The sequence below is a fragment of the Dendrobates tinctorius genome, unplaced genomic scaffold (assembly GCF_039654945.1).
Source record: "Dendrobates tinctorius isolate UK_male_01 unplaced genomic scaffold, ASM3965494v1 ptg000112l, whole genome shotgun sequence".
In the NCBI taxonomy this organism is placed as follows: Eukaryota; Metazoa; Chordata; class Amphibia; order Anura; family Dendrobatidae; genus Dendrobates; species Dendrobates tinctorius.
In genome coordinates, this window is record NW_027361780.1 from 3,116,280 (window position 1) to 3,135,606 (window position 19,327).

Below are 19,327 nucleotides of genomic sequence, written 5' to 3' on the forward strand. Positions count from 1 at the left end.
TGATACCTCAGGAACGTTGCCAAAAGCTGGTATCTAAATATGCAAAACATTTGCCGCAGGTCATCAGGGCAACAGCCAAAAGGAACTCTACTAAGTACTAAAGACACTTGTCATGAAAGGGTAGAATAATTCTGAGACTGCTGTAGTCTTTAAAAATGGCATTTTTGTTATGTTGCTATAAAGGTTGCACTTAGCTATTTAAAGTGATTTTGTTGATTGTTTTATTGAAAGCAGTAGAAAGTTTACAAATTTTGCTAATAGGCAAATTTGCATTGGAGGTTGAAGAATTTTGACTGAAACAGTAGATTGATTTTTTTTTTTTTTTAAAGGGAACTGACCTGTATGTTTGCATGTGGGAAATAAGACAAGTTCATCGGGGACAGGTACATCAGTGTACAAAGCTGTGGGACACGTTGTTGCCATAAAAAAGCCATAGGAAAACAAGTAAAAAAAAAATTGTAAATGCTGACTTGCCTCAAACTAATTCCATGAAAATATTGTCATCAAAGATAGAAAAGTCAGGCTAATATCTATCATAGTGTTCTAAAGTGAAAGGTTAATATCCACTAATTAAGACAAGGTAAAATAAAGTTAGTGCTGAAAAAATAAAGTCATGTTGTCACTGTCCTGTGCCCAGACACATGTCTTGTACATTGTGCAGAGTATGAACACTGACATCTTTGATCTTTTATCTGCCACAAGAGCTAGTCATTTTCTGAAACTACAGGCAAATCCTGCAGAATCCACTGGACAATCTGTTAATCACTGGTTTAAGTCATGCTTAGCATAAGGCCGCATGCTGCTTATGCTACAAGACAGTACAAAAATACTTGCTGCACATAAAAGTCTACAGAATTGACTCATATATTGTAATATTATATGATTTTACATTAACACCAACATTGTATTCTGGGTCATAATATATAGATATGAGTATTAAATACTTATTGTTTGCAGCATGCATTCTAACAAAGCCTTTCTGCCTCATTTCCTGTTAAGGATGGAGCAGTATGAGATACATTGTATACTTTTATACATATGTGTCCTACTGTACAGAAAGAAGTATACCCATGTCAAATATACTGTATAATATTAATTATGTCAACAGCAAGATCAAGAGAGATATTTACTTCTCCAATGCCAAGTTTAGATTAATCCTGGTAATGGGGCTAAAACTAATCTCCTGATGTCTTGTGAAAGCCAAATAGGAACAGGCAAAGCAGCTGCTACAGAAGGAAAAGATGCTGCCGGAGACTTCACTGTATATATGTCTCATCCAATTCATATTTAGAATGTAATTTTCCATTTTATTTAAAGTATTTGTTTTATAACTTAAAAAGTATAGAAAAAAACAAGTAGATTCACAAACTTGATTCTAATTATAGATTTAAATTAAGTTTCTGCTTAGTTTATAGATTTAAATGAGACATACTGTACATATTAGAGAAGTGTCAGCATATCTAATGTATATAAGGCTAGATGCACATTCTTAGGGTGTGTGCACACGTTGTGGAATCTGCTGCGGAATTTGTCTAAGTCTGCAGGTAAATCCGCAGGTCAAAAGACCTGCGGTTTATCTGCGGATTTCCTGCGGATTAGCCTGCGGTTTTCCCCTGTGGTTTGACACCTGTCATGGAGCAGGTGCTAAACCGCTGTGGAATCCGCACAAAGAAATGACATGCTGCGGATTTAAAACCGCAGAAAATCCGCGCAGAAAATTACGCACCGTGGGCACTGCAGTTTTCATTTTGCATTGCCTTAAATGGTACTGGCCAATTCCGCTGTGGATCCGCAGCAGAATCCGCAACCTGTGCACACACCCTTATAGTGCTCTCTGCTTAGCACTATGTCGGAGTTTCTGCATAAATACCCAAAAAACAGGATTCTGATCGCAACCCTTAACTTCAACTATGCCAATGCGGTTACTTTGGACACTGTCTGGTCTCCGTCCTGGGAGTATTTGTCTTTTTGGACATGCTCAAAAACATGGCAAACCACATTTTTGTGCATGTCTGAACTCTTTATGGCCTCTTTTCTGGCAGCATTCATATTTTTCAAAGTGATTTAGGTTGCACCAATAAAGAGAATGACTCTGTTGACATAGTACTTAGTGTAAAGCACTATAAGTATGTGAACATAGCCTATCTCAGTTTGGCTGGCCCCCCAAAAATGCTATAGAGATAACAAGGATATTAGAAATTTTGGGTTTCACAAAGCCCAGTCAGAAAGGTAACTTAAAATACTTCGGCCCCAATTAAATCTGGGTCCCAACCTATTATATGCATTTATAATAATTCTTCAGATAATCGAAGTGAAGGTTATTTGGCAACAGCTCTTGGTATTCTAGCACGTAACTTTTCCCACGTACGAAATAAATCAGTCAACAGCAGCACTTATTGGAGTTGGAGGCATAGAAATGCCTTGACAGCATGAAACAGCCGTTCTCCTGCACTATCTCCTTGCCCACTCCCTGCCTGATGTCTTGTTTGTATTCCTAATGGATTAAAGAATACTATTTTGCAGTACTTGGCAAGTGCCATTTTCTATTTGCTATTTGTATGCTACTTTGTAATAATTCTATGTGGGAGATGGGACTATGAGCCCATTCACCATAGCCGAGGTGGTACAGTTACCTCTGCAAACTCTAAAAATAAGCCCCTGTGCCTGGTCTATTAGTTACTTGCTGACAGAGGTGACTACCATGGACTTATTTCTCTCTTCTAATTTAAATATTGATGACCCAAGTATACAAAGTTTACAGGTTAGATAGGAAAAATAAAAGTTATTATGTCCCTGCCTGGCTTAAAGAGAACACGTCATCAGGATTTTATACTTTAAACTAAACGCATGTGTGTAAAGGTGCTTTAATGATGATTAAATCCTAAGGCCTCTTTCACACTTCAGTTTTTTACAATCAGTCACAATCCGCCAGGTTTTGAAAAAAACGGATCCGCAATTTTCTTTTGAGGATCCGTTTTTTTCCCCATTGACTTCCATTATTGGCGGATTGTGACGGCTTGCCGTCCGTTGCATCCGTTCTTTTTGCGGATCCGCCAAAAGTTGCTGTCCGTCACCTTCCTCAAAGATTTCAAAACGGAGCTTGCAACGTTTTTTTCTCTGGCGGATCCTCCAGACACTGATGTAACCCAAAATTCTTTCTGGGTGCCGGACAAAAAAAATTCTCTCTCTCTCTCTCTCTCTCTCTCCTTTTCCAGGCTGCGATTCCTTTAAAATTCTTCATTTGTCGGATCCGTCAAAAAAACGGACGGGTGGCATCCGTTGTCATCAGTACTAAAACGGATCCGCCATCCGTCCTTTTGGCGGATTTTGACTGATGCAAAAAACTGAAGTGTGAAAGAGGCCGCTTCCTGTAGCAATCAGTTTTTCTTATTTAGAGAAATCTATAGATGGAATTATATGGTAATGAGTTGAGTTGAGCGACTTTAGTCGGATCGGGTTTCATGAAACAAAATTTGTTTCAGATGAAACTGGTCCGACTAGGGCAAAAAAAGTCGGAGTTTCGTCCGAAACCTGACCCCAATGCAAGTCAATGGGGAATAAAAGTCGGCATTGAGCGGATGAATGTCATCCGCTCAATGCCGACTTTTATTTCCCATTGACTTGCATTGGGGTCGGGTTTCGAACGAAACTCCGACTTTTTTTGCCCTAGTCGGACCAGTTTCATCTGAAACAAATTTTGTTTAATAAACCCGATCCGACTGAAGTCGCTCAACTCTAGTAATGAGTTGTAAGTGCAGTGGGTGGGTGCTACACTTCCAGCTCTCCGGCTTCTCTCCCTATTTCCCATCCACTGCCTGCCTCCTGTCTCTGACTGACAGGTCACTGAAATATACCGTAAGGGCCCTGTCACACACAGTGAGATTGCTAGCGAGATCGCTGATTTTGTGACGCATCAGCAATCTCTCCAGCGATATTGCTGTGTGTGATGGGGATCAGCGACCGGCCCCCCTGCCGGGTATCGCTGATCGTGCAGGATCGTCCTTGGTCTCCCGCTGGTCAGCACGCATCGCTGTGTGTGGCAGCAAGAGACCAGCGATCTAGTCTCCAGTCTACGCAGAAAAGCATGTACTAAATTAGCAGTCAAACTGGACATTGATGATACAGCTGCTCATAATAAAGGGGGGGAAAGTACAGATGTAACTGAGCTGAGATAAAACAGTTACACAGCTACAAAATTCCTGGATAGTTGGTATTTTATAGTCAAGCAAATTGCTTGACCCCAACTTTAATTCCAGATGATCAACCTATTTGTCATATACTGCATTTCATAGTTAAAGGAAACCTATCATGTGAAAAAACACTATTAATCTTTAGATATGGGGTTAATCTGCAGGCTAAAAGCATTAGGAACCTTCCTAGCACCTGCACTTAGAGCCGCTCTGCTGGGAGGAATAAAGTTAATTTCCTCCCGGCATCGCGATTCTAAGTGCAGGAATCAAGCAGGCTCAGAATGCTATTAACCTGCAGATTAACCCCATATCTGAAGATTAATAGCATTTTTTTTTAACATGAAAGTTTCCCTTTAACATTATTTGCAAAAACGAATTTTTGCCATAAATATAATGTGAACAGGGAATAAGCCACAAAAAAATCACCTTGGTTTCTACAAGAACTTGGATAGAATACTCTGTTCTTTAAAGGTTTTCTCATACAACTTAATCTTTTGAAACAAAAACCAGCAGCGGCATCCTTAATTGGCATGGGAAGACTTTCATTTTTCCTCTACTATTGGTAAATGTCTCGATCTGAGAATGTATATAGAGTGTAGAACAGCGATGAATGGCATATCAGAAGGAAAGGAAGAACTGTTCATATGGATACATAGAACTTGTTATATATTGACAGAAATATCAGTTCATTCTTGGTTTAGTAGTCCAGTGACTAGTCATACTCACTGACTGACAAAAATCACACTAAGGGCAGGTGCAGGTGAGTGTATTTTCCGTCCAAGTGTGATCCAACAAAACATCGTATGGCAACCGGACCAGTGTTGTGCACTGGGGCCATGCAAAAGATCGCTGCATGCCCGAGTTTTATCTGATATTCGGATCGCACTCTGCCATGCAAGTCAATGAGTGCTTTGAAACATCGAACTGCACTAGGATGACATCTGAGTGCAATCCGATTTCCACAGTCTCACAGAATGGAGAAGATGGAGACATTTTTTTCATCTATCTTTTCTTCAGCTGACAGATTCGGTGTAGACTATGATCACACTCTGATCAGAGTTTGATCACAGTGTCATTTGCATAATTGGCCCGATTCTCAGACAAGAGAACATATGGGCCCCTTTACATTTAGCGATGCACCAGCGATCCCGACCACGATACCACCCGGTCAGGATTGCTGGTGCATTGCTGAATGGTCGCTAGTGAGCTGCCACACAGGCAGATCTCACAGCGATGCAGCAGCGATGTAGCGGGCGCTACTTTCCTCTCAGACGCGGCGATCCTGACGTCCTCCCGTCCGCGTCCACGCGTCGCTCGTCGGCGCCAGCAGGAAGCCCAGCAGGAAGCGCCCGACAAGAAATGGAGCTGCGCGATCAGCGATGGACAGCGGGGGAGGCGGTCGGAGGTAAGTATCACACATAGCGATATCGCTGCTGCGTTACCAAATCGGTGATGCTTTAGCGATATTGTTAGCGATATCGCTATGTGTAAAAACCCCCTTAGGTGACATCAATCACTGATAATGCAGGCCACTGGATCTCTAACCCCAGATTCAACAGGAATTGAAATGAAAAAAATTGAAGTTTCAGTTATATGGACTTTTTGGGACATCGCCATATATATTAATCTGCTCACCTTCTCTTGGTCTATAACATGCTGTCTGCAGAACGGGCAGTAAAAACCAATGCATTTCAAGTCTTTCCTTATTTATTACCCATCTCTGCTGTGCCTTTCAAAATGGCGCCTTCAATGACTCCTTACGTGGTAAAAAGGAATCTCTGGTCTTAATCTTTAAAACAGCAAAGCAATTATGCCAACTGTACACTTAAGGTTTCTAATCAGGACAGCATTTGTTTGAAGACTTAGCAGATGAAGTGCATCAATCTTCTTTGACAGAATAAGAACATTCCTTTTTGTCTTATATAGATATTTTTGACTGTTACACACTTAATACTTCTAGAAATATATATATATAGCTCCAGTATATATATATATATATATATATATATATATGTGTGTGTATGTCAATCTCTTTTGTGTTACATTCCTTTCTTAGTGGCCAAGACAAATGGAACATCTGGCTCTTATGTTGGCCTATTTAAATCTAATGAAAGAATAAACCGCTCCGAGGCTTACTTCCAGCATCAAAATGACTTTGGACACTTACGGTAATTCAGTCAAAGCTGTGTGTGTATAGTGTTAAAGCACAATTTTCCAAAAATACCCTACAAACTCATCATCTCGGAGTCTGTCTATGCGGCAGCATATATTACGGTATATAAAATCTCGTGCTTCTCCGGTTTAATTTGAAGTAGCTGTGTTTGGCACTGCCAGAGCTACAAATCTGCCAGAATTACCTGGCAATAGCAATACAGTACATCAGTCTATCAAAGAGCGTCTAAACTTCATGTTATCAGCCTGCAACCTTTTCCATTAACAAGTGCCTATCTATATTTGTAGACAGGCTTAGCTCATCATAGAATACATATAAAGTATTATACGAGCTGTTACCCCATTTATTAACAGCAATTGACAGAATTCCAGGTCCGCAACACCACTGTGGATAAGGGAATCATAAACAATGGCGGCTTAATCTCCCTTTCACATCATAGTCGTAGGGGGTAACATAACATAATGTCATCAGATGGTGCTGTAACCACAGGTTCCCTTTTTTGCCAAGAGCTTTTTCAGTTCATCCACAGTTTGTTTAATTTCACCAGTGATATAAATTCATTTATACAGTATGGAGCAGTTCGGGCTCTGAGATGTTCCATAGGTTGGCTGATAAATGACTCGTTATTGCAGATTCTAGGTCAGTACATCATGTCAGCAAGGTATTGTACCAATGTTTGTTAGGTTATGTAACACAGCTATTGACAGATAGTGAAGTGTCAAAGTGCTTAGTTCCTAGTTTTTACTCCAAATCTACTTTCCTTCCAAACCGGCAGCAAAATCAATGCTGACATTCACCATCGCTAAGAGGCAGTTCACTTAACGGAACAAGAAGCGTACGCTTACCGTCCTTCTCTTTTTCTGTTTTCCTAATGGGTATCAGCAATTTCAGCTGCTCAACCATATCGATTTTCTGCTTTGCAGTGTCTTTTTCATCCTCTTGGCAGTCCCTTGTGTCTTGGTGAGAATTATGTTCTTTTAGTTCTTCAATATATACCTGTATTGCCTAATTATCAAAAAAGATAAAATCATAAATTACAAAGGAATAAAAGTTTGAAGACAAGATTAATCTTGAAGAAAAATATCCATGTAGAAGCTATTGTAGTCATTATGAACATTATTATCATCATCATCAGGTATATACTATGTAATTCCACTATTTTACATTCCATACTGCATCCCAGTCTTATGAAATTAATATATAACATGGGCATAATTATACAGCTTCTTCCAGTTATTACAATCACTTACTATTGAACACTTACTTTTTGATTCTCCTTTTGTTCATTTTGATATTGGGCAACTTGTGAGGCCAGATCCTCCAGTTTATTTATTATGTTTTCATTTAAAATCTTTTGTTCTGTGGGAAAACTCACATCAGGGTCAAGGAGAAATGGATTGCATACAAGCTCACACTGCTGCTAAGCTAGCAGCAACAAATGTATTTCAGATTTAATAAGCCATTTAATGTACATGAAAGATGCAAATTATTGAGCAAGTGCGCTAGAGGAACACAGCAAATTGTCACTGCAGAGAGGAAGAGGATTGGAACTTTAGCTCCACATATTGGAAGTAGTAATCCTAAATGTGAATATCAACCCTTTAACGAGTCTTGCCATATGACTTGTGATAAAAACCAAACCAGACACTTTATATGAAGACACGTGTTTCTGGGTGTTTACCCCTCTTGAGTGCAAAGCAAGTGGTTTGATTTTGATGGCCGAAAGGTCTCTGACTGGTCCTAAGAGATAACACACGTCTACAAAAAAGTCTCTGTTCCAGTTTTATCCTATGTAATGTGGCAAGACTCGTTAAAGAGTCAATATTAACTTTCAGAATTGCTACTGTCAATAGGTGGCGCTAGAATTCAAGTCCTCTTCCTCTCTGAAGAGACAATTTGCATTTTTAATTTCCCAGAGGAGAATTGCATGGCCTATGAGTCTCCTTACCCCAGCTTGGAACTCTCCATAAGGAGAGACATTAATCCCTTCAAGGAACACAGCATCACACAAGAGTTTCAGTAACATAGATAGATTACCACAAACACAATACAATCTCAGTGTTTTCCTAATAAAAAAAGGTTAAAAAAAACAACTATTGACATATAAAATATAAATTATCCATTCATTTAATTTCCATTGAAATGTATTTTCATTCTACTTAAGTGATTAGGAAATTATAACACAAGTTTTTATTATTGGATTCTCCCATCTGAAAATTTCTCAGATACTGTATTAATGACAAGAAATTATATCTAGCTCACCTTATGGAACAACTGTAGTTCGTTTGGAGCCCGGAAACTGCTGTGACAGAGTGTGGAACAAGTCAGTGGAAAACACAAGGAACCAGAATTCACGAATAAGGGTGCTGAAAGACCTAAAACGTGTCTATGTCGCCTGTCATGTAAGCCACATCACTAATGTCTTGCGTTAGCCTCCACCAAGCACTTTGTGAATAAAAGTATGCTTACTGTTGGATCCTTGTGTTTTCCAGTGTATTAATGACGCAGTGCTCTCAACGTACAATATGGTTGTTTTAGGTTGGAAAGAAAGAAATCTCAGATTGTAAGCTTGCGAGCAGGGCTCTCACTCCTTATGGTATATGTTGAATTGTGTGTTACTTTGTAATGTCTGTGTTATGCTGTGAGGCTGCAGACCTCCGGAAGCTGAACCCTCAGGACCGCGATGACGAACCTCCCCTAGGCGAGCTGACCAGGTGGACCACCCCCTATACAGGGAGTGTTAGGGGCAGACCCAAGGGAGACTATCGCCGCGGAAGCTGATACCTGGGGACAACCGGAGGATGACGTAGGCAGGGGAAGGACTGGAGAACCGATGGGGAATGAAGACGACCACAGGGGAGACTGCTGTAGCCGCGAGGATGGAGGTGACCACCAGGAGGGATGCTGGAACAGGTAGCAGAAGGGAAGCTGGAACAGACGGATGAGGACAGGAACGGAGCAGACCTGGAAAGGAACACGAGAGGGTAACTAATAGGCAGACTAGCGGGAAGTCAGGAGGAGTGCGAGGCACAGAGACAGACAGAGCGCTAGGAAGCGTGGACCCGATATCAGAGCGCGAAGCACAATTGATAATCAGGCAGGAAACCTAGGGAGAGGCTGCCTGATATAGGGCACGCAGGTGGACTTCCGGGTTAGGGAGAGGCGGAGTCTAGGATCCGAGGGATAGGACGCTTGGTCTGGGGGGGCGTGCGCCTGCGTACCTGGGGAGGAGCAGAGGAGGCGGGTTGAGGTGACCGGGAGTGCTTGGACAGCGTGGAGCCACAGGGGAGAGCGGAGACCGCCGGCGTCATGGCGACAGGGGACGCAGCAGAGGCGGGCGGCGCAGCGGTGGCAGGAGCAGGGCCAGAAGCAGGGCCAGGACGCGCTGTGGCGGCAGCGGTCAGAGCGGCGGCTACAGAAGCTGCAGGACGCGCCGGAGCCGGGGAGGTGAGCGTAACAGTACCCCCCCGCCCCTCCTTACGCCCCCTCCTCTTAAGGCCAGAAAGGAATCGGGCTAGGATACGAGGAGCCTGAATATTCTCGCGGGGCTCCCAAGATCTCTCCTCAGGGCCGAATCCCTTCCAGTCAATTAAGAAGAGGGTCCTACCTCTGGATCTTTTCATCGCAAGAATGTCTTTAACTTCAAAGACATCCTGTGCGGACACAGGCAGGGATGAGCGGCCAGTGGAAGGGTGAAAACGGTTCAGGATAACAGGCTTTAAGAGAGAAGCATGGAACGAATTAGGAATTCTCAGCGAGGCGGGAAGTTTTAACTTGTAGGCCACATCATTGATACGAGCCAAGACTTCAAACGGACCTATATACCGAGGACCCAGTTTGTACGAGGGTTGTTTTAGACGGACAAATTTTGAAGACATCCATACTTTATCTCCGGGTTGGCACAGTGGAGAATCCAGGCGTCTTTTATCCGCATGTCTCTTGATCCTACCCTGAGCCTGATCAAGCGCGGTTTTGGTCTCCTGCCAGACCCTGGAGAACTCCTCGGTCAGAAGATCGGCTGCCGGCACACCCGAGATAGGAGGTACCGGCAGAGGAACACCTGGATGTTGTCCATAGACAATGAAGAAGGGTGATTTGGAGGAGGATTCACTGGTATGGTTGTTGTAGGTGAATTCAGCCCAAGGGAGTAGGTTGGACCAATCATTCTGGTGGGCGTTGGAAAAATGCCGGAGATAGGACACAAGGATTTGATTCATGTGTTCAGCCTGGCCGTTGGTCTGGGGATGGTAGGAAGAGAAGTCCAACGTTACCTCCATCATACTGCACAAGGGCCCTCCAAAACTGTGAGGTGAACTGAACCCCTCTGTCGGAAACGATATGTTTGGGGAAGCCGTGAATCCGGAACACATGGGTGACGAAAATCTTCGCCAATTCAGGTGCGGAGGGTAAGCCGGGCAGAGCAATAAAATGGGCCATCTTAGAAAACCGATCCACCACGACCAAGATGACGGTGTGACCAGAAGACCGGGGCAGATCAGTAATAAAGTCCATTGCGACATGCTGCCAGGGGGCCGAAGGAATCGGAAGCGGGTGTAAGAGTTCGGAGGGAAGGTGCCGTGGGACTTTGTTTCTGGCACACGATGGGCATGAGGCGATAAAGTTTCGGACATCTTGACAAAGAGATGGCCACCAATAAAAACGAGAAATGAGAAGGAGCGTTTTCTTGAGGCCTACATGGCCGGCTAGTTTGGAGGCATGGCCCGAACATAGTACTCGTTTCCTCTTGCTTTCCTGCACGAAGGTCTTACCCGACGGTAATGAAGTCAAGCTAACGGGTGCGACCGTGATGGCTTTACTGGGATCCATGATGTGCGATGGCTCCTCTTCATGATCCGAGACCAGAAAGGACCTGGATAAGGCATCTGCTTTGAGATTCTTGTCTCCAGGACGGAAATGTAGCTCAAAGTCGAAGCGGGCAAAGAATAGCGACCACCTGGCTTGCCGGGGATTAAGTCTTTGTGCTGACTGGATGTATGCCAGGTTCTTGTGGTCGGTGTAGATTTTGAACGGATGCACAGCTCCCTCCAAAAGGTACTGCCACTCCTCCAGGGCCAATTTGATGGCAAGCAACTCTCTGTCACCAATGGCGTAGTTTCTCTCCGCGGTGGAGAACATCTTCGAGAAAAAACTGCAGGTGAGCAGATGACCGGAGGGAGATCTCTGGGAAAGAACCGCCCCTGCTCCGATGGCTGATGCGTCTACTTCGAGAATAAAAGGTTTGTTGACCTCAGGACGATGGAGGATGGGAGCCGTAGCGAAAGCTTGTCTCAAGGCCTGAAAAGCATCCTCAGCTTCCGAGGACCAGAGGTGAGGATTGGCTCCCTTTCGGGTTAGGGCGGAGATGGGAGTGGTCAAGGTAGAAAAGTGTGGAATAAACTGCCGATAATAATTGGCAAAACCAAGGAAATGTTGGATCGCCTTGATTCCCTGGGGACGCAGCCATTTGAGCACGGCGGACACTTTTCCCGGGTCCATACGTAGGCCTGAGTCCGAAATGATATAACCCAGGAACGGCAGAGAAGATTGCTCAAAGGTGCATTTCTCGGGTTTGGCATAGAGACGATGCTCTCTTAATCGTAGTAAGACTTGACGGACGTCTTAGAATCATAGAATCATAGAATCGTAAAGTTGGAAGGGACCTCCTGGGCCATCTGGTCCAACCCCCTGCTCAAAGCAGGATTCGCTAAATCATCCCAGTCAGATGTTTGTCCAGCCTCTGTTTGAAGACTTCCATTGAAGGAGAACTCACTACTTCTCGTGGCAGCCTGTTCCACTCATTGATCACTCTAACTGTCAAAAAGTTTTTTCTAATATCTAATCTGTGTCTCCTCCCATTCAGTTTCATCCCATTGCTTCTAGTCTTTCCTTGTGCAAATGAGAATAAAGTTGATCCTTCTACAATGTGACAGCCCTTTAGATATTTGTAGACAGCTATTAAGTCTCCTCTCAGTCTTCTCTTTTGCAAACTAAACATTCCCAAATCCTGCAACCTTTCCTCATAAGACAGGGTTTGCAGACCGGTCACCATTCTGGTCGCTCTTTTCTGAACTTGCTCCAGTTTGTTGATGTCTTTTTTAAAATGTGGTGCCCAAAACTGGACACAATATTCCAGATGAGGTCTGACCAAAGAGGAGTAGAGGGAAATAATGACTTCACGTGATCTAGACTGTATGCTTCTGTTAATACATCCTAGAATTGCATTTGCCTTTTTTGCTGCTGCATCACACTGTTGACTCATATTCAGTCTGTGATCTATTAGTATACCCAAGTCTTTTTCACATGTGCTGTCACTTAGCCCTATTCCTCCCATTCTATATATGCTTTTTTTCATTTTTATTGCCCAGATGTAGTACTTTGCATTTCTCCCTGTTAAAAACCATTCTGTTAGTTGCTGCCCACTTCTCCAGTTTATTTAAATCGTTTTGAATCCTCTCTCTCTCTTCTCTAGTATTAGCTATCCCTCCTAGCTTTGTGTCATCAGCAAATTTAATCAGTTTACCCTCAATTCCTTCATCTAAATCGTTGATAAAGATGTTGAACAATACAGGGCCCAGGACAGAGCCCTGTGGTACCCCACTTGAGACATTCTTCCAACTGGATGTGTAGCCATTTACGACCACTCTTTGGGTCCGATCACTAAGCCAGTTATGAATCCACCTAACAGTTGCCTTGTCCATTCCATACTTAGTCATTTTTTCAATAAGGATTGTATGAGAGACTTTGTCAAATGCTTTGCTGAAGTCAAGATATACTATATCTACAGCATTTCCTTGATCCACCCAATCAGTGATACCGTCATAGAAGGAAATTAAGTTAGTCTGACATGACTTATTAGTTACAAACCCATGCTGACTCTGTTTAATCACTTCATTCTTATCCAGGTATTGACATACATGTTGTTTAATAATTTGTTCAAAGATCTTTCCTGGTATAGAAGTCAGATTCACCGGCCTATAGTTGCCTGGGTCCACCTTCTTCCCCTTTTTGAAGATAGGAACAATATTTGCTCTTCTCCAGTCTTCTGGCACTTCTCCTGTCCTCCAAGAATTTTCAAAGATTATGGAGAGGGGTTCAAAAATTTCTTCTGCTATCTCCTTCAGTATCCTGGGGTGTAATTCATCTGGACCTGGAGACTTGAATTCATTTAGGTTAGCTAAGTGTTTCCTCACTATCTTTCTGTTTATAGATATCCTGGATTCTTCTATTCCCTTAATAGGACAGTGAATAACAGTTGATGTTACATTTCTTTTCTGAGAGAAAACAGATGCAAAATAGGAATTTAAAAGTTCAGCCTTCTCAACATCCTGTCTTACCATTTCATCATTTTCATCCTGTAAAAATCCTATAGCATCTTTGACTTTTCTTTTACTTTTGACATATCCCCAAAATCCTTTATTATTGCTTTTGACATCTCTTGCAAGCCTCAATTCATTTTCAGCTTTAGCTAATCTGATTTGTGCCCTGCAGGTTCTGCAGACAGCATTATATTCTTCTTTAGATATGCCTCCCTCTTTCCATTTTATAAACATTTTTTTCTTCCTTTTTAGCATGTGCTTAAGTTCTGTGTTCATCCATCCTGGTTTCCTTAAATGCTTCCTATTCTTCCCTCTTTTCGGAATTGATAACAACTGTGCTTTGAGAATTTCATTTTTCAAGATTTCCCATCCTTCCTGGACATTTTTGTCTTTAAGGATATCCAGCCATTGGATCCCTCCAATTCTCTTTCTGAATCCCTTAAAATCTGCCTTTCTGAAATCTAACCTTGATGTCTGAGTCTTCACAGGTCTTCCGCCTCTAGTTATCCAAAATTCTAAAATAGCATGGTCGCTACCTCCTAGGGTCCCAGCCACTTTTACCTCCTCAACCATTTCCTCCCTGTTTATAAGGATTAGATCCAAGGTAGCAGTTCCCCTTGTTTTCTCCCTTACCTTTTGGAAGATAAAGTTGTCAGCAAGAGAGGATAAGAATTTCCTTGACCTGTTAGTTTTGCCTGAGAGAGATTCCCAACAAATGTCTGGATAGTTGAAATCTCCCATGACAACTATGTCATATTTTTTGGAGAACTTGGCCATTTGATGCATAAAGAGTTCATCCATATCTTCAGCTTGCACAGGCGGCCTGTAGTAAATGCCTACAATGGTGTCCTTTCCATTGTTCTGTCCTTGTATTCTTACCCAAACAGTTTCCACAGAACTCCCAGTCTCTGAAGCTTCAATCTCTGTGCAGATATACGCGTTTCTAACATACAATGCGACACCCCCTCCTCGTTTATCAAGTCTGTTTCTTGCAAATAAGTTGTATCCTTCTATCCTTGTATTCCAATCATGTGTATTGTCCCACCAAGTTTCAGTGATTCCAATGACATCATATTTCTTTTCCTGTGTTAGTAGTTCCAATTCTCCTTGTTTGTTGCCCATGCTTTGTGCATTAGTATAGAAACATTTTAGTTTGTGATTGGTATCTCTTTCTCCAATATTTTTATTAATTAGATTCTTTCGTCTTTGTTCTTCCTTTCCACTTCTAATAGCAGAGTTCTCAATAGCATTTGTCAGGTTTATGGCTTTTTCTGGTCTTTTGCTTCCCTTCCCATGTTGTTCTAGTTTAAAGCTCTCCTTACAAGTGTAGCAAGGCGACTTCCAAATACATGCTTTCCAGTCTTCGTAAGGTGCACCCCATCTCTAGCAAGTAGTCCATCGTATAAGTAGTTCACTCCATGATCCAGAAATCCAAATCGTTGCTGACGGCACCATCGACGTAGCCAGTTGTTCACCTGCAGAATCTTATTCCTTTTCGGTGGGCAGCCAGGTCCGGGGAAAATACAAGGATATCGTCAAAATACACCACCACACAAGAGTAGAGAAGGTCTCGAAACACGTCGTTGACGAACTCCTGAAACACTGCCGGAGCATTGCACAGGCCAAAAGGCATAACCAAATACTCGTAGTGGCCGTCTCGGGTATTGAAAGCGGTCTTCCACTCGTCTCCGGAGCGAATGCGGACTAGATTATAGGCCCCTCGGAGATCCAATTTCGTGAAGACTCGTGCTCCCCGTAGACGGTCAAATAGCTCCGGAATGAGAGGCAGCGGGTATTTGTTTTTGATGGTGATATTATTGAGACCCCGATAATCAATGCAAGGACGAAGAGATCCATCCTTTTTCTTGATGAAAAAGAACCCTGCACCTGCAGGTGATGACGACTTGCGAATAAAGCCTCTGGCCAAGTTCTCCTGGATATCATATCATAGGAAAATCAGATATATTCGGTTATGGCCAGTGTCTCGGGAGGGGATAAAGGATAGATCCGACCTCGAGGTGGAGTCGACCCAGGGACCAGATCGATTGGGCAATCGTAGGGTCGATGCGGGGGCAGAACCTCCGCCTCCTTCTTATCGAAGATGTCCGAAAAAGCCCAATAGGCTGATGGAAGATCAGTGGAGGCTACAGTAAGAGGCGTGAAGTTCTTCGGTAGAACGGCAGACAGACATCTATCTTGACAAGACTGTCCCCAGCGCAGGATGTCCCCGGAGCACCAGTTCAAGGTAGGCTCGTGAGTTCTCAACCAGGGTAGGCCCAAGAGGATGGTATGGGATAGCGCGGGCAGTACATAAAAGACAATCTTCTCCCAGTGTAAGGCTCCAATCTGAAGTTCCACTTCTTCGGTGACCTGAGTAACGGACATCCGCAAGGGTCGGCCGTCGACCGAAGCAATCTGCCGAGGAGTCTCCAGGGATCGCACAGGGATCCGAAGTCTCTTAACCGCCTCGAAAGTTGCCCGCTGTGCCTGAATCAAGGTAAGCCCACTCAGAGAAATGTTTGGAGCCTATGTGCAGAAGAACGGAGAGAATCAAAGGTAGAGAGGAATCAATCACCTAGGGAGGCCTCTCTTACCTGTCCTAGGCGGAGGCGTTTCCCGGGCGAATAGGACAGGAACGGAGGAAGTTGGAAGCACTCCCACAATAGAAGCAGAGCCTCTGTTCGATCCTCTCTCTCCGACGCTCCTCCACAGGTTTTAGACGATCTACTTGCATGGGCTCCGGTGCAGAAACCGTAGAAGACGACGCAGGACGGGAGCGGGGAGGGCTGCGTGCGACCGGAAGGACGCGAGGTCTTCTCTCTCTGGCGGCCTCGCGGGATCGCTCCTGGAATCGTAGGTCGATGCGGGTGGCCAGGGAGATCAAGTCCTCCAGGGAGGTTGGAGTATCACATCCTGCTAACTCGTCTTTACTTCGAGCAGAGAGTCCCCGCCAAAAGGCTCCCACCAAGGCCTTTGTTCCACCCCAACTCAGAGGATAGGGTACGGAACCGAATGGCGTACTGACCTACCGAGAGTGCCCCCTGGTGGAGATTAAACAGCGCGTCGGTAGTAGAGACTAAGCGACCTGGTTCATAGAACACCTTCCGAAAGGTGTCCAGAAAAATAGACAGCTGGGAGACAATGAGATCATCTCGTCCCAGAGAGGGTTTACCCAAGCCAGGGCCTCCCCCTCCAAGTGGGACACGACAAAAGCAACCTTGGCCCGGTCAGTGGGATACTGCAGAGGGGACAGCTCAAAGTGTAGCTGACATTGATTTAGGAACCCTCTGCATAATTTGGGATCGCCATTATAGCGAGGGGGCTTTGCTAGATGGGGTGGTGGGTGGGAAGCTGCTGCCTGGGGTGGAGTGGAGGCTGCGGACTGGAGAGCCAGAAGACGGTTATCCACTGAGGCCATGTAGTTTAAAATGTGGGCCTGAGTGTCACGCTGCTGTGCGAGTTCCTGCTGAAGACCCGCCATCTGAGGAGCGCTAGTGGGATCAGAGGTCTGTATGGATGACAGACGGGACTCCATGGACTTGAGGAAGGACATTATCCTCGCCTGGTTTTCTCGTAGGAACAGGAGTTCCTTTTGAGTCGGGGTCGGGGTACCAGCGGGGTCCATCGCCTGATTATACTGTTATGCTGTGAGGCTGCAAACCTCCGGAAGCTGAACCCTCAGGACCGCGACGACGAACCTCCCCTAGGCGAGCTGACCAGGTGGACCACCCCCTATACAGTGAGTGTTAGGGGCAGACCCAAGGGACTCTATCGCCGCGGAAGCTGAAACCTGGGGACAACCGGAGGATGACGTAGGCAGGGGAAGGACTGGAGAACCGATGGGGAATGAAGACGACCACAGGGAAGACTGCTGTAGCCGCGAGGATGGAGGTGACCACCAGGAGGGATGCTGGAACAGTAGCAGAAGGGAAGCTGGAACAGGCGGATGAGGACAGGAACGGAGCAGACCTGGAAAGGAACATGAGAGGGTAACTAATAGGCAGACTAGCGGGAAGTCAGGAGGAGTGCAAGGCACAGAGACAGACAGAGCGCTAGGAAGCGTGGACCCGATATCAGAGCGCGAAGCACAATTGATAATCAGGCAGGGAACCTAGGGAGAGACTGCCTGATATAGGGCACGCAGGTGGACTTCCGGGTTAGGGAGAGGCGGAGTCTAGGATCCGAGGGATAGGACGCTTGGTCTGGGGGGGCGTGCGCCTGCGTACCTGGGGAGGAGCAGAGGAGGCGGGCCGAGGTGACCGGGAGTGCCTGGACAGCGTGGAGCCACAGGGGAGAGCGGAGACCGCCGGCGTCATGGCGACAGGGGACGCAGCAGAGGCGGGCGGCGCGGCGGTGGCAGGAGCAGGGCCAGAAGCAGGGCCAGGATGCGCTGTGGCGGCAGCGGTCAGAGCGGCGGCTACAGAAGCCGCAGGACGCGCCGGGGGGGTGAGCGTGACCGTCTGATATCGTCTGCATATGTTCCCTCTAAATTGTAAAGTGCTGTGGAATATGTTGGTGCTATAGACATGAAAATTATTATTATTTATAATTAGAGTTGAGCGATACCGTCCGATACTTCAAAGTATCGGATCGGAATGGATCGGCCGATCTTAAAAAAAAGTATCGGTATCGCCGATTCCGATACCGGAAGTCCCATTCAAGTCTATGGGACTTCCGGTATCGGAATAAGAAAAATCCTGTTTTTCCCTTGTACAGCCTCTCTGGGGTCTGTACGGGTCTTTCGGGGGGCTGTGCCGGCCTGCCAGGGGGTCTGTGCAGGCTCCGGTGGTCTGTGCCGGCCTGCCGGGGGGCTGTGCAGGCTCCGGTGGGCTGTGCCGGCCTGCCGGGGGGCTGTGTGGACTGCCCGGGGTCTGTACCGGCCTGCTGGGGGGCTGTGCCGGCCTGCCGGTGGTCTGTGCACCCAGTGGGGGTCTGTACCGGCCTGCCGGGGGGCTGTGCCGGCCTGCCAGTGGTCTGTGCACCCTGTGGGGGTCTGTACCGGCCTGCCGGGGGGCTGTGCCGGCCTGCCGGGGGGCTGTGCTGATGTCCGCGGGTCTGTGCAAGCATCGTCCGATGGGACTACAAGTCCCATCTGGCGATGCCTGCTACCATGACAGTGATTGACACATTAGCCAATGATGGGACAGTAGTAGTCCCATCATCCGGCTAATGTGTTAAATGTTAAAAAAAAAATACTACATACATACTACATGCATGCTACATACATACTACATGCTACATACATACTACATACATACCACATACATACTACATACATACTACATACATACTACATACATACCACATACATACTACATATATACATACATACTACATACATACTACATACATACTACATACATACCACATACATACCACATATATACATACATACTACATACATAACACATATATACTACATGCATGCTACATACATACTACATGCTACATATATACTACATACATACTACATACTGCACCCTACTGCACCCTACTATTCATCTGTCTCCACACCCTTCATGCACATAACTGCACTTGATACTTGTCTATTGCACTTAAACACACGGGCTGATGACCGGATCATGCAGCTTTATATGAAAATCCCTATTATAATTGCCAGACCTGAATTAACAAGCATTTCTCACCTA

The 19,327-nt window shown here is 45.0% G+C and overlaps 1 protein-coding gene across 1 annotated transcript in view; it reads right to left on the reverse strand.

The window, feature by feature from the left end:
- The window catches only part of VWA3B (von Willebrand factor A domain containing 3B), a 347,179-nt gene that overhangs the window by 39,938 nt on the left and 287,914 nt on the right, over positions 1 to 19,327 (reverse strand). Inside the window, exons 28-29 of the mRNA XM_073589743.1 lie at positions 7,628 to 7,722; positions 7,209 to 7,368 (exon numbers count right to left, since the gene is read on the reverse strand). Of these exons, the coding sequence (XP_073445844.1) occupies positions 7,209 to 7,368; positions 7,628 to 7,722 (255 nt within the window). The remainder of the gene's footprint in view (positions 1 to 7,208; positions 7,369 to 7,627; positions 7,723 to 19,327) is intronic.